Source organism: Harpia harpyja, chromosome Z, assembly GCF_026419915.1.
Source record: "Harpia harpyja isolate bHarHar1 chromosome Z, bHarHar1 primary haplotype, whole genome shotgun sequence".
Taxonomy (NCBI): Eukaryota; Metazoa; Chordata; class Aves; order Accipitriformes; family Accipitridae; genus Harpia; species Harpia harpyja.
The window spans coordinates 47,620,867-47,637,250 of NC_068969.1; the positions used below are offsets into that span (position 1 = coordinate 47,620,867).

The 16,384-nt window shown below is 38.6% G+C and overlaps 1 protein-coding gene across 3 annotated transcripts in view; it reads left to right on the forward strand.

Annotated features, from left to right (window-relative positions):
* SNCAIP (synuclein alpha interacting protein) overlaps nucleotides 1-16,384 on the forward strand; it is a 91,685-nt gene that overhangs the window by 52,088 nt on the left and 23,213 nt on the right. For all 3 annotated transcript variants that reach the window (XM_052778058.1, XM_052778057.1, XM_052778059.1), the window contains exons 4-6: nucleotides 6,407-7,269; nucleotides 8,936-9,115; nucleotides 12,203-12,316. In XM_052778058.1, coding sequence (XP_052634018.1) covers nucleotides 6,407-7,269; nucleotides 8,936-9,115; nucleotides 12,203-12,316 — 1,157 coding nt within the window. The remainder of the gene's footprint in view (nucleotides 1-6,406; nucleotides 7,270-8,935; nucleotides 9,116-12,202; nucleotides 12,317-16,384) is intronic.

Genomic DNA, 16,384 nt, shown 5'->3' on the forward strand with positions numbered 1-16,384 from the left:
TTCCTCCATCTCTTGGAGCCCCGATATTGCTGCCAGTGTTGGAGATAAATTCGTGTTAACAACCACGAGGAATTTTCTAAAAGTTTTCCTAGTGTAGACAACACCTTAGTGTCTGTGTACAAAGTCAGAATCACAGTGCTCTAAATGGACCTGGAATGAGTACAACTCTTAATTGATTCAAGAATCTCTGCTGAAGTCATATCACAAGGAAGATGTTCAGGCATTTTTTTCAGAGGACAGTAAACTCCAAATGTGAAACTTTGTACATACTTCCTGCAGGGCCCCAAATGATTATATAGTGCATGAGCAATATGGTCAATACTGCATTTAAAAAAATATTTAACAGGTATGGGCAGTTGTCAATGCTATTCCCAGGCTTCCTTGATGTTGATGATGGAAAGTGAAGTAAACTCCACAGTAAGTGAATTTTTAAAGCAAGGAGGAAGAGTTTCAGATAAAGGAAAGTCATTTGAATGCATTCATCCTTTGGTAGCAATGGATTCAACCTAACAAAGTTTGGTTTTATTTATAGAATCATAGAATCCTAGAATGATTTGGGTTGGAAGGGACCTTCAAAGATCATCTAGGTCCAACCCCACTTTCATGGGCAGTGACAACTTTTGCTAGATCAGGTTGCTCAAAGCCCCATACAGCTTGACCTTTGAACACTTCCGGGGATGGAGCATACACAACTTCTCTGGGCAACCTGTTCCACTGTCTCACCACCCTCATCGTAAGGGTGCAAGACCTTGCACTTGGCCTTGTTGAACTTCATGAGGTTCACATGGGCCCAGTACTCAAGCCTGGTCAAGTTCCCTCTGGATAGTATCCCTTCCCTCAAGCAAACCAACTGCACCACTCAACTTGGTGTCATCTGCAAATTTGCTGAGAATGCACTCAATCCCACTGTCTATGCTATTAATAAAGATATCGAACAGTACCAGTCCCAATACAAAGCCCAGAGGAATGCCAATCATTACTAATCTCCATTTGGACATTGAGCTGTTGACCGCAACTCTTTGGATGTGGCCATCCAGCCAATTCCTTTTGTGTCAGACAGTCCATCCATCAAACCCATCTCTCCAAATTAGGGGCAAGAATGTTGTGGGGGACTGCCTTACAGAAGTCGAGGTAGATGACATCAGTAGCTTTTCCCTTGTCCACTGATGCAGTCACTCTATCATAGAAGGCCACATAGAAGGCATGATTTTCCCTTGGTAAAGCCTTATTGGGTGTCTGCACTCACCTCTTGGTCATCCATATGCCTTCACATAGCTTCCAGGAGGATCTGTTCCACAATCTTCCCAGGCACAGAGGTGAGGCTGACTGGTCAGTAATTCCCAAGGCCCTCCTCTTTACCCTTTTTAGAGGGTAAACAATTGAAGCCTAAATGGTAAAGAAGCTGCTTCTTGTGTTGTCAGCAAGGATAGAGAGTACCTCCCACTATTGTGTACTGGGAGTGTCCAAGTACAGGCTCTCAAGGTCTTGAGGTAAAAGCCCCCAAACAGTGTCTTCTCTTGTCTCTTTGTCAGTCTTGCACTTTGTTTCCAGTCTTAATACTACCTGCAGGCAGATGGCATTCCTTCAGCATGGTTACGTCTTCATCATAGCATAACTTAAGTCAGAAGGCACCTCTGAAGGCCATCCTGTCCATGTCCCTGTGCTGAGAGCAGTTCCAGTTACACCAGATTTCTCAAGGACCTATTCTCCAAATGAATGCTGCAATAAAGAACATCACAACCAGGTTACTTTGGGGAAGTGTTATTAGGGAAGCAACCATAATGCTCCCATTTCTTTGTCAGCAAGAAATAACCGTGATTCAACCTCAGAGGTTCATAGACCATTGAAAGATCTATTAGGCATTATAAAGTCAGCAGATAGTCTTAGCATAGTCAAGGACTCTCAGCTCCAGGGTTCAAGCAGCATATTGTTCTCTATTATTCACAGTTTTACTGTGGTTTGTGATTGCACACGCGTGGAATTCATGGAAAACAAACGTTGAAATACAATTTAGAGTTAGCACAGTCTGGATGCAGGTCAGGTCATTAGGCAGAAGCATTAACGGCACTGATGACTCATAACTGTTTGGATAAAAGGAAGTCATCCAGTTTTTCTCCTGGACAGTGGTTCAACACAGTTGACTATAAGATACTGCTCTCCATCCTGAAAAGGAACAGAGATAGCAAGCTAAAAAGGCTCAAGAATTTCATTGAGGGATGTAGCATAGTAATGGGGATCATTTGTTGCCACCTAGAGAAGAACAGGAGTGAATTGTGTAGGTGTCAAGTGACCTAGTAGAGCAACATGGACAGTTGCCAACTGATATGCAAATGATTCAGATCTTTACATCCATTTTCCTGCTTGCCTGTAACACTGCCTGTTGTATGTCCCAGCTGTTCAACAGCAGCATTCATGACTACAGAACATTGGTCACAGCATAAACCTAAGTGAGTCCGTGGTGCTGGTGACAGAAACACACTGTTAGGAGTTTGACCATTTCCTCAGTCAGTCAGTGCTCTCTGAATGTGAGTCATTCTGGGTTCATGAAGATCTGGCATAGCAACATCTACGAATACCACTCTGCAGTATGTTCAGTTCATTTTATATGGTACTGATGTGTGTTATACAGCCTTTTGCCACTTCCTATTTGTGTCACCAGTGCTGTAAACTTCATGAAGCCATCATCGCTTAAGGAATGTTACCCATCTGCCAGGGAAACAGGCTCTTGCACGCACACCAGCAATGAATTTCAGCAGTAGTTGCCTTATAGAGCTGAACTGAAAGCTGAGTTCTTTGTTATTTTCATGATACTCAGGACAATTTAAAGGTATTCTGAAGTTTGGCATTAGATTGTAAGTATTCGCAGAAACTGCCTGTCACAAGGGTAAAGTTTCATCTGTGCATGAGGTAGTCTTGATGGTTGGACAAAACTCATATAGTTACCCTATAATTTTACAGATGCTCGTATACCAGTTAAAACTCCCCCTCTCACCTCCCCATGCCCTAGGTACAGAGATGATGTTGAAAAATGCTCTCAAGTCAACACATGCTTCCAATTGGAAACATGTTATATGGATCTTTTTTAGAAAGTTGAAGGTAAATTTTGATTCCTAAAATAAAATCTGATGAAGTGATTAAATTGCAAGAGAAGTTGCTTCCTAATTGTCCCCTTTTCTGATTATTGGCCCCCAGTAGTTCTAGGACAGCTATAAGTAAATAAATAAATAAGTGAAACTATAGTTAAGCCTACAGGCCTCTTTATTCACATTTTGCATTTTCTCTTCCTCAAGAAGAGCGTAGAGCACAATATATAGTGAAGAACTACTTTTGCAAATTTGACCCTTGCAGATTTTCATCAGATAATATTTTCTTTAGTGCTAGGGAAATGCTTTGACACCTCAGGTCTACCAGGCAGCACGACACCTCTTTACTGATGTGAATGAAGTCTCCCTAGTTTTTGTGTTCCTCTATCTTTTTACTTCCTCAACACAACGACGGGATCGTCCAAATCTCTCATATTAATGAATAAAATTAAAGAAATAATTTTAAGAACGTAGTTGGAAAAAAAAATTGTCATCACCTTTTTACATTTGAGATACTGGTGCATGGAAGAGATATGGCTTATCAGATTATATCAGAATTATTTGCCAGATTCTGGAATCAAGCTAGCTGCTCCACATTCTAGTCCCCTGCCTTAAACTCAGACCATTCTTTACTGTTGTTTATAAAAGAATCAAACAGTATTTATTTGACCCAGACTTCTAATAGCCCCTGCCTGAGTTCATAAGTATGGATAGATGAGCAAGAGGCTTTTCCCCTGGAGCAGCTGTTGAAGACTACTCACATAACTCCTGCTGTGCTGGTGTTTTGGAGGATATAGGCAGCACTTGCTTTTACTTCTTCAGGGAACAAGCATCTGAAAACAGAAGAGATTCAAGCCATGCCCTGGTCCACTCTGGCCTATGGTTTCAGTGTTTTGTAGGGGGAAACCATGCTGTAACTGCCTAAGCACTGATGCAGCCTGTGCAGCACCCAAATAGAAAATAGCACAAAGAAGGATTGTGTCTGCCAGTCTGACTTGCTTTCTTCCCTACTGCTATATTCTCATCCTTTATTAAATGCAGTGTAAATTCATCATCCAAGTTAAATTAAGAATATGTTTATAAGTCAGTAAAAATATTGCTAACCATTCTCGGTGTTCCAGTTTGTTTTCTGGAAAAACAATGTTTATAAAAAGGTGTTGGGAAGAAAAACAATGAAAAAAATTGAAATACCCTACTCTGCAGTAAGTGTAACAAAAGAAAAGAGAAATACATGACTTTACAATGATCCAAGACAGATTTGTAACAAAGGTCATTGCTTCTTCACAGTGTCCAATTTTACAATTTTATCATCAGTGGTTTATGTAAATGTGTGTTATTAAGGTTAGAAAGTAGAGAAGGCCAAGCAACAAAATAAATGTAAGCTTAAATAAAGTGACGACAAACAAAATGCTGATGCCTTTTCCTCTGTCTAGACCCCTGTGTGGAAAGCAGTGTTTTCATAAAACTCAGACAGAATTCATTTCCATACTGAGTGCTTAATAGTTCCTGTCAGAGCAAAACAGCTGGCAAACATATGGTATCCATTTCCCTGTATCACTTGGAAAAAATTTCACATGTAAATAAAACCAACATAAAAGTGTAGGCCTTTGAACCTAGAATCTTATACAATACATAAATAAGTCAGCACAGTGTGTTCTTTGTATTGGCCCACTAAGTTACATGCCTTTTGATTATTATTTTTTTTATTTCTTCTTCGGAAATGTGTTCTTAATCACTTCCAAAAGTATTAAGGTAATTTTCAGACATCCGTAACTACTAAGCTGGACTAATCTTTCACTTCAGACATTAATGTTGCACTGAAAGTGTGTATATCTGTTTCCTTAGGAAGGTGTTCATGGCAAATTGTGTGTTTTGACCACAAATTAGATCCCACTGATATGCAGTTAGCACATGTAATAAATCTGCTTTGTTTAAACAGTATTCTTGACTTTTAGAATGCATTAACTCTTAGTGTACATTGAAAGGGGCATAGAAACTGCCTAAAGGCTTTAGTGGTTTTAGTGCTGTCCCTCAACTGAAAATAACAAAATAAGGAAAACTGTTTGCCAGAGTTCCACTGATTATGGAGATCATAAGTATCAACAGCTGGCACTGTGTGAAAAAGTGCAACTTCAGTGAGTTTGAGTTCAAGTTCAATAGGATTAAGAGTTCAGGTGTCTTGAGCTCCCTTTCTTCTCTGCAAGTCAGATTCACTGGTCAAACTCCATATCCTGCAGTGCACTGAAATAATGGTCTAGAAGGTCCAGAGCTATATGTGTGTGTGTGAGTGTGTGTGTGTGTGTATATATATATATGTGTGTACAGGTTATATATATAAGGGATGGAAAGTTTGACAGAGAAGCCCAGCACAGAGAGGAAAAGTGGAAAAGGAAACATCATACCTGAATAAGTAGGCTTAATTTTCAGATCAGAGAATCACAAAATCATTCAGGTTGGCAGGGGCCACTTGAGATCATCTAGTCCAATGGCTCTGCTTAAGCAGGGTCAGCTACAGCAGGTTAAACCCAGGACTGTGTCCAGTTGGGTTTTGAGTATCTCCAGGATGGAGACTCCGCAATGACTCTGGGCAACCTGTGCCAGTGTTTGACCAGCCTCACAGTAAAAAAGTGTTTTCTTGTGTTCAGATGGAATTTCATGTGTTTCACTTTGTGCCCATTGGCTCTTGTCCTGTCAGTGGCCATCACGGAGAAGACCCTCGCTCACTCTTCTTCACTGCTTCCCATGATGTAGTTATATCCAAGGATAAGATTCCTTCTGGCCCTTCTCTTCTCCAAGCTGAACAGTCCCAGCTGTCAGTCACTATTCATATGAATTTCCAGTTCTTGTATGAAAAGTACATCTCCCAGAGATAACAAGCCTTAAAAATTAAATTGTTATTACTGTTGTTAAAACAAATCCACTAAAAAGTTTTGACTAACCCTTTTGTTGACCTCCCAGAAAATCATCCTACTCTTATGATGTATCTCTGTGCAATAAAAAAAGCAGAGTGCAAATTAGTGTAGTTGGACAAGACCACTGTAAATGCCACTAGGCTCTTATTGACGCCCCTTACTTGATTAAAACTACTTTATTTGTAATTGATTACAATGTATGTCCTGTTTGAAGAAAGTTTCTTTTCTGGATTGTCAGATTCTTGAGCTGTTTTGATAGAGGTGCCATTAAATCTGCTTAGATATGAATGTGGCATGTTATCATGTAATTCTTGTTTCCGGTGTTTGGTCAGGTATATCTTTAAAGCATGCTATATCATGTCACATGTCTGGTAGTAATCACTTCTAAGTCACATTCCTCTATTTCTCTAGTTTCCAGCAGCAGCTGGAACTGTGGAGTCTCAACTCTTATCGGAAATGCACAGAAACCAACAGGAATTGCAGATGTGTGCAATAAATTCAGACCAGTGAAGAGGGTTTCCCCATTAAAGCACCAGCCAGAAAGCTCTGAGAACAATGAAAGTGATGACCAGAAGAATCAAAAAGGAGAATACCAGAAAGGCAGCGATTCTCAATCTGTGCCTCCAAATGATGACCAGAGTCCCGGAGAAGGAGAGAGTCTTAAAAGCAAAAACATTGAGCCAACTGTTCTGCTTGGGGAGCTGGAGCACTATGACCTGGATATGGATGAAATTTTGGATGTGCCTTATATTAAATCAAGCCAGCAACTTGTTCCTTTTACAAAGGTAGCTTCTGAGAAAAAACTTTTGGGTGTATGTTCAACAGTGAATGGTCTTAGTGGCAAGACCTGCTCTGCAGGGAGCACAGAGAACTCGCCTGCTGGAGGGACACAGTTCTGTGTGCTGTCTCCTGTGAAAGGCTCTCAGCTGAGAAAAACGCAGCCCATTGTCCTTGATCAGCACAAGCATTTAACAGAAGAATTAGAGCTTTCCCAGCCTTTAGTTAAGTGTAGCTCAGTCCATGAATCTGAAGCCCAGGGCAAGGGCTTCCTCAGCAGGACATTTGTTGATCCTCATGCTCACAAAACAGAGAAGACTATGCCAAACTGCCACCTAAGGACTTTCCACCTGCAGACGGCAGTGGCAGAAAGCAAGCAGCTAGAGGAACTGAGTATGAACTGGAGCAGTGCAGGGGGCCCAGAAGAGAGGAGCGAAGAGGTGAAAAAAATTAAGAGCATCTTAAACATTGTAAAGGAAGGCCAAATATCTTTACTGGTAAGTATCATCTTTTTCATAAACCACATAGAATAAGGGCGATCTGTGATGTGGTTTATTAAGCCAGCAAAGCTGATGAAGTGCGCATTTTGAACCACTGCCCTTTTTATCTTGTACGCTCCTTAGAAATTGAGCATATGGGCTTCCAAATGGAAAGTTTTAATCTTTAAATCAAATACGTAGCAAAACCAAGATACTAGTTTTATGTAAATGTGGCCAAGATTACTAGTTTATGCAGTACACTGAAATCATATAGAAGGCAGGTGTTTTAACTACTGAGATCACTTAAATATTGAATTTAAATCTTAATTGAGTTTTGCCTTTCACAATATTCGTGGGTTGCTTTGTTCAGTTATTGCTGGTTTACCTCAGTTGTTACTTAGAGGCTGATGATGGGAACAGAGGGGCTTCTGTTGTATTCTGATTATTATTCAGGAGTGTTTATGCTGTCTTGTTGCAGCAGCATTCTCGGGCAGGAGCTTTCTCTAAAGCCTCATTGGCCTCTGACCCATATGAAGTTTTTTAGTAAATTCTAGCACTGTGATCAGGCACTTTCAATGATGGTTTCCAAAGTAACTCGATGCAGGTTAACACAATGATGCAGAGCATGTGATCTCCACTCAGAACGGCTGGTGGAGGCACAGTGTATGTGTAAGAACTGGTTTTGTTAAGATTTTTGTTTAGCTTCTCTGTTTACCAGTCTAGCTCAGGCACAAAGGCATGCTATTAACATAGCAACAAGAACAAAGGGAAATATTCAAAGACTAGACAGAGGCAGAAGAGAATATTAGATTGCTCAGCAAGAAATAAAAGCAAATTAAATTCACCCTGAGATAGGAATTGGGGGGAAAAAAGAGGTCATCATAGGTAGGTAGATGGAAAGAAAATGCATATTTTTTCCAAACAGGTCGAAACCTCTGAATGAAGTAGACTCATTGAACAGTACTCTGGCAAGACTGCACAATTCTAAGAACTTATCATTGCTACTCCTTAACTCTGTCTTCCTTTTTCCATTTTCCTTCTGGAGTTTCTCAATCCAATTGCTTTGTCTCAAAATTAGATTTAGGCAGAAATAATGTATTAGGTTGTGTAGTACTTCAGATAATTACTCAACAATTTTTTTTGTGGAAACAAGCTGTCAAATAAAAGTCTTCTGTTATGTGTTTTAACTACATTTTTGATGGTGCTTAAAAAGCTGCCATTTTTGTGATGAGCAAAATTAATCAGTAACGTTTTTTAGGAGTCATGGATGTTTTCTGTTCAATTACTCATCAATATAATGCCCCCCCCCCCAAAAAAAAAAGAAAGAAAAAGGAGAGAAACCAAATGCTAAATAGACAGAAATTATGAAAATATGGGTATTTTTGCAGCTACTTCATTGATCAAACTAGTACAAAGACTTAAAGCTACTCAAGATCTTGCACTGTTGTATCACAACTGCATGAGAAGGAGCAAAACTATCAAGCCTGTGAGCATCCCACCTCTACCCTTTTGCTAAGGTTGCCATGTTCTGTATAGTGAATTGAAAAGCTCTTGGTTTTGAGCTATAAAAGAATATGCCTATGGGGAAGCATCTTTGTATTTGGCTTGTGTCTTTGGCTGTGAGGCTTAATGTTCTGTGTATCTTTTTATCTTTAGTTGTAACTAACAATGCTTTTTTTCACAGCCACATTTAGCAGCAGATAATCTGGATAAGATCCATGATGAATGTGACAACAATCTGTTGCATGTAGCAGCATCAAAGGGACATGCAGAATGCCTGCAGCATCTCACTTCTTTGATGGGTGAAGACTGTTTGAATGAACGAAACATTGAGCAGCTAACTCCAGCTGGATTAGCAATAAAGGTAACTTGGTCTCTCTCTCTACTGTAATGTGACATAAAGGTCATTTAGTTTCTTTCTGTGATGGCAATAAGTAATACATCCAGCAGGATGTTATTTTTCAAGCATTTTGGTAAGTGAGAGCAAAAAGAACTGTTGGCTGATACCACTTAAGCAAATAAAAATGGATTACTATGCAGGATACAATATCAGCTGTATAACATTGACATTTTATATGTTGTTGTCAATGCATATACATTCATTTTTAAATCAGTTAACTGACTTTAAAAAAATTTGTTATATTTTAAGGAACTTTCCTTTAACTCAGACTCAGTTGTTTCTTTACAGAGCATAACAGTTTCTTGATTTTTTACAAATACAGGTATAATCTTGTAAGTCAAGTGTGAGAACATGTTTACAAAGCATAAAACACCTCTGATCCACATCTGGAGGCAAAAATTCTTGGATGTCTAGAACAATCGCATCAAGGTTAAAATGTACATGTTACAGAACAACCTGTTAGAAACTGCAAAAATTGCTGTCAAAGCTTACAGGAAAACCTATTATGTAGGAAAATGGGAAAAATATTGGTGTTGCTGCACTGAAATAAAACAGTGGTGTACAGGAAGGCTCATAATTTAACCATACTGATTCTGGTTCTTCAGTAAGTGAGATTGAATGGTTGAATGCTGCTCCTTTTAGTCACTAAGTAAGTACCTTAATAAGAAACAAGGCAAGGGGTGAAATATAATACAGGAGTTTCTGTTTCTTCTGGGGTGTATTGGGTTTTGCTTCTTGCAAAAACTTTAGAAACTGACAGAGGAGTGGTGGATTCCAACCTGCAGGTTTCCATCTTTGAGATGTCATTTCAGTGACCTAGGGCCCTGGTGCAGGTTTCAGGGTTGGATTTTTTTTATTTTTCTGGGACAAGCTGTATGAATATAAAATTAGACTGATACCTAGTTGTACTAATGAAATGCTATTATAAAAGTCAGGTATTTAGCTTCAATACCTTGGCCTGTGTCCAAACTGAATAGTTACAGCCTGCCAATTTAAAGTCATACAATTTTAGTTGGAAATAATTTTCTTTCTTGTTTCTTCAACCTGGGTACATAATGTGTTTATAAGCCAATAAAGCCTTTTGTCTTTTTCTCCAGAAAGATTGGCTTTTTTAATAATTGGTTCCTTTAGTTTCTGTATTACTTGAGCATGCTTAGACATTCACAGAAAAGTGTGTAAATGTAATGGAGTTGTTCATGTAAGTGAGGGTACTTAGGCCCAGGTGTTTCTAAGGATGACCTACATTGCTGGACTTGTCCTGGATCATTGCAAATTTTTGTGAGAGCCTTAAACTAGTCTGGCATAACTAAACTTTGTAGATCTTGATCCTTACTCTCAAAGTGTTTTTGCACACTGATGGAATGGACTTTATTCTTCTTGCTCTTACTTTATACCATTAACTCACATAATGTTATACCATGTGGGGCATGCACGTATGTTCCGCAAGAATTATGACTGTCAGAACAGAAGAAAACTTGTATGCAGGAACATAAGTTTCCATGGAAGAGAATTTCAACAATTTAGTGATGATCTGTGACATTTCCCAGTAAGGAATTAATTAATTAAAACTAGTTCTTTTGATTAAAGGCCTCTTTCGGGCCTTGAGATAAGAGCTAGAGAGTGAAAATGGAGTGGTATATTATGGCCAGTCGCACTGTCATATTGGTAGTTTATTTTAACTAACTGTGGAGAAATCCTTTCCACATTAGCAAAATTATCATATTTAGCAGGTACTTAATTTTATTACTTCTTTAACTTAATTTTAAAAATACGAAAATATTTTACTCAGTTGTGATATAAAGGAAAACAAAATAAAAAATTATTAGTTAGTCATGCTTACCAATATTTGAACCCAAATAGGATTAGGAGGGTTTTTCTAGTGTAGTAAAAGGAATACAAGTAGTTTCATTGTTTTGCTTCATTACTGAAATTGAGAGAAATAGATTTAAGTAAGTAAAGGAAAATGGTGTGCATTTTTGTGTTTATATACATACATTACATATGGAATGAATAAGACAAATATCAAATTAATTTTATTCCAATTTTTCTTCCTCCCATATAATTTTAAATGAGTTTATTACATTCTTCTCCTTGTTCTTATGAAAATAAAACTGAAACTTGAAATAGATATTTCGTTCCTTCTCCTGATGGCTTTTTCCATTTTATGCACACAGACAGCTTTTTGTGTCATGTATGTTGACCTCTGTGAGGTTTTGGCTGAGCAATTGAAATACTTGTTTCAGCTATAAAGGATATAATAGCCTTTATGAACAGGAAAGTTGAAAAATGAAGTAAGAGCAGGCTGGAATGTAGGTCATGCCAAACTGCATTTACCAAGGTACCATTGCTGAAAAGGGGCAGCAGCAAGAGAAGCTGCTAAAAACTCCTACCTTTATGCTGAGCCACAAGCATGCTCTGAAGAAAATGTTCCATCTGTTTCCACAGCATCCATATCCCACTTCATAGTAACTTGCAAACTACTAGGAGTGTGCATAGCAGCTTGGGAATCTTGAGACTAGGCTCTAAAAGGTGTTCAGGGCCAGAACCATCTCCTTGTTTGTGTTTGTACAGTATCTATTACAGATAGGTCCTAATCCATGAGGATTAGGTGTTCAGATACTACATACATGAGAATAACTTAGGCAGCGTGCATTTAATTAGTGATTAATGAAGACTTGAGTTTGTAGGGAGACTGTTCACTCTGCTCCAGCAAATGATCTCATTTAGTCATTGAGCCTTGCTGTCCAAGTGATAGAAACAGAACTATGGTTTTGCTCTGAAAAATCTGAGAGTGGGGATCAGATTGTGTATGTAAGACTATCTGACTGCCACTTTCACATTGCCACTTTCACTATAATCAGTAGCCAAACTGTAAGTGACACAGGGCAGCAAGATAAACAAGGGCATTACATGAGAGCAGATAAAAGAACACATTTTCAAATGAACTGGAATTTCATAGCATTTTAATAATTCTGATAAGCTTTTCCCTGTTTACTAGAAGTGTTTAGAATTGAAACAGCTGGAACATAAAATTTGTTTTTATTTGTTTAGAACGGTCAGCTGGAGTGTGTTCGATGGATGGTGAGCGAAACAGAAGCTATTGCAGAATTAAGTTGCTCAAAAGACCACCCAAGCCTTATTCATTATGCAGGTTGCTATGGCCAGGTATGACTTTCATTTACTTTTCCAAATAAGTTATTTAGATGCTTATACAACAATTTCAATTTAAAGCATGTTTATAATTTTGTGGCTTTTAATTACAGGTGTTCTTAATTAGTTCAAATACAGCAAGATCTTTTCCCACTTAATCTGTGGGGTTTTTTCAGTATTTTCCCTCTTAAGTCTTTTTTTTTTTTTTTTTAAGCTTTAAGTGATGGCTAGGAGAAGATCAGCTGGCATATTGGGCCAACCTATCAATCTCAAGAACATCACGGAAGATTAGCTGTCATGATCCCTAGAGGACTCCTAGGACACATCAGAAAATCACCAAACATTCTGGGATAGTTCATATTGTCTTTCCAGGAGAGACTAATCTCAAAAAATTTTGGCAAATTCTGACAATTTAGGAATTCAGTATATTGGCAGTGAAGTGAAATGTGGTGAAACTTGAACATCATCTGTCTAGCCCTAGCCAGTTTTACTGAGAATTACATATAAAAATATGTTGTAAATCAATAGTGTTTCACACCTAACTTATCTATAAATCTAATGATGAGAAACCACAGAAGTACAGCATTTCAGTGCTTTGCTAATGTCTGGGGAAACATATACCACTTAATTGCACCACATTCTCTTCCCACAAAGTCTGTTTTTCCTGAGTAGACCTTGCAATAACCTCTCTTCAAAGGACCTTTTCCAGGATCTGCTATGCAAGGAATAGTGATCGGTTATTCTCCTCTAATCTCTTTGGCAGATGGGCCACTTTATCATGCAGTTTCTTCAACAGACATTAAGGATAAATGCATAAAACCCACTATTTTTGTGCTAATGCTTTTTTTTCTCTTACTTGTTAAGAGAGAACAAGCAAAATGCAACCACTAAGAAAATTATCTTTTTCTTTCCTGTACAAGTGTGGTTGTTTCATTCAATGCCATACAATTATTGTGGCTTATTTCTGCTGTTAACTGATCCTGTCCAAGAATGAATTTACTGGAGACGGAAGGAAAGAGAGGGGGCAGGTTTGGAAGGCTATGGAGCTGGAATTCTGCCCTTTTTCCTGCTGTTTCCATAGGCACACAGACACCCTTGTTTTCATGCTGTGCAAAGACCTCCTTTGCCTTTTCTCCACTCACCTACTATGCAGATGTTACTGGTGCAACTTAGGACCCTGCTGGATATACTGATTGATTGTGTCCTGCTTTCCGTAGCAAGTTTGGCCTGTAAACTTAGCACTGAATATAGGGAGGCTGGGAGCCAGATCAGAACTGGATTTGAGTAAGGCATGTTTGCTACTGGCAAGAAAAAGTTTGGAAGAGAAAGTCTCATATGAACTTACATTCATATCTTCAATTGATTAGCCTGATTTTGTCCTCATCTCTAGAGATATTTATACAAACTAAATCCAGTGAAGCTTTGGTTTTTTTCAGTGAGCTATGGTGTCTACTGCCAGAAACAGATCTGGCACACTTTACCTAGATTCTTTTCAGAGCAGGACAGAAGCTCTACCAGTTAAGAAACACCAGCTACGGTCAGCCACCCTTGAAATTTAAAAAGGTGATATATAAATTGCTGCCAAATTTTTTTAGTTAGCTGAATGCCAAAGAAAGTTCACATGTAATGTCAATTATCTTTTTTTTTATAATCCATAAACATCTTGCAAACATGAGGGAATGCTGAGGCTGAAGGAATGCCAGACTATCTTACCCAATTGTGTTAAGAAGAAAAAAACTGAGAAATTCAAATGCGTAGTTGGCACTATCTCCTTGAAGCTTTAATTTATTTTACCATTACGTACACAAGAGATAATCCATGTAAACACTGGTCTTGGCAGAATTACAAGAGTAATATTTTTACAAGGAAGACCTGTTATTGAATCATTTTCTAAAAGAGCCAGTCCGTCCATTGTTTCCCCAGGCATTAGACATGCGCACCATATTTTTCTTCAATAAGTATCATTTAGAATGGGCAGCAAAAGGGAGTTCATAGCAATGCTGCTATGTGAAAGGTGATCAAACCACAGGTATGGCCTGACTCCAAAGACATCTCCACAATATTATATTTTTCCAGTGAGAGAGGAACCACAGAAGTTCATCTGATGGAAGACGAGAAGTCAACCTGTAGCCTGGTCAGCATACCTCCTAGCAAGGGCTTCTTTAAGCATGGGATTATGCAAGAAGCAACCATGGTTGTTGGCAGGCCTCTCCATGCCAAACATAAGTCATGGGTACATGGCAGATTGTGTACCAGCTGTGTCTGGCACAGTCACCATGTGACAGGAGGGGATGCTGGTGCAGTCCTAGGTGCACATATTAGGCCCTGACTAAGCTTCAAAGGGCTGTAATTTCTTTTCAACACAGATGCTGTGGTAGCATGGACTGCACAGGCAAGAGGCAGAGGGTGGGGAATGCCAAGGGTTTGTTGCCTCAGAGCTCCAGAGAGTCTAGAGGGACTTTGGGGAACCAGAGCTACAGCATGACTGAAGACCTAGAAGGGGTTCTGTGCACTACTTGGTGGTGGTGTAGTGCTGGAGAGTGCAGTGGGGAGGAGTGTGTGACATTCAGATACACAAATGCCTAACAACACACCTTTTTTGCACCTTAGGATGTTTGTCTTCCTGTCTGATGTCATTTTTGCAAGAGTAATGTGTTGTTTTCACTGGCTCCTACTCCTCTACTGTGAAGGGATACTGGGAAGGGCAGCTTATTTATTTAATATTGGGTGATGGGGCTAGGATTAGCTGTAGAATTGGTACTCTTCACCATGCTAATCCTTCCATTTGTAGTCAATTTAATTATTTAAATGGTCTTTGTTAGTTGTTCTTTCTGCTTCAAAAGTCAGCTGATGGAGCCAAAGTCTGCAGCCTGTCCCAAAACAGAAATTACATATTGTGACATTTTCCCGGAATCTTTTCTTAGGGAGGTTTGAATTACTATAGGTCTAGAATATGCCAGAGGGATGTCAACAACTGCTACAACATAAGACCATTGTAGGTCTTAAAATTATCAGATATACTGAATAATTTGTCAGTATTTATCAGTGCCTGTTACATAACAAATATGTGATCATTTTCCATTATCTTAATATCATGAATTTTCTTATTATCCTTCATTTTGTCTGAATAAATTGAGTTTATGACTATAAACGTACTCTTAAGAGTACTTTTCTTCCAAATACCTAATGTGAGTGTTACTAAACTGATACATGATATATTTTGATATATGATGTTTTCATTTTCCCTAGATGTAAGTGAAGAAAATAGTTGTGTGTGGTTTGTTGTTTTTTTTTTTTGTCAAGGGTATATTTGTTAAAAAACAGTCATTTGAGAGAAACACAAACTATTTGAGTAGGCCTCTGACTCTGTGCCTGTGATCAGCTGATGCACAGACAGTCCTAAGTACAGATGATTGCATTTAGCCATCCAGGCACTTGATTTCCGTGATGATAAGATAAATGACTAGAAAGCATCATTTGCTCCATGCTGATTGTGATCATAAAATTACAGAACATGCTTAACATTCTGGTGCCTATTATGTTCCAAAGAAATATATAATTTCAAAGCTATAGTTGTCTTCAAATTCTGCAGAGGAGCTTTGCTAAAATATTTTTCTTTTAATTATTAAAACATAAGGACAATTCATAGGAGTAGTGTAATCCTTCTTCACTGCTGGCCAACACCACAGGCATCTCGAGAAATTGCTCAAAAGTATTTTAAAAGGGATATGTGATCTGAAGTCATCTCTTCATGCTGGCTGTCAGCTGTATTGGGCATTCAGCCAAGGAGAAGTAAAAATACCTATCCCTTCACCCTGTAATAAAAACAAAACTGCTGTTAAAGTGGAAATATGAAGAAGGTAAGTTCCAGACAGACTAGCCCTCTGAAGTAGTGAGCAGAGATCCAGGTGCTTGAATGGGCAGAATTGTTTAGAGGAGACCTAAAAGAGTCTCAGGATCCATCTCCTTTTCCTTGACATTAAAATTTCTGTGGTACTTTTATACATAAAATGAGGTTTATACCCGAGGTTCCTAGCTAGAATTTCCTTTCCTCATTCTTATTCATTCTTTTTCCTACTTGAT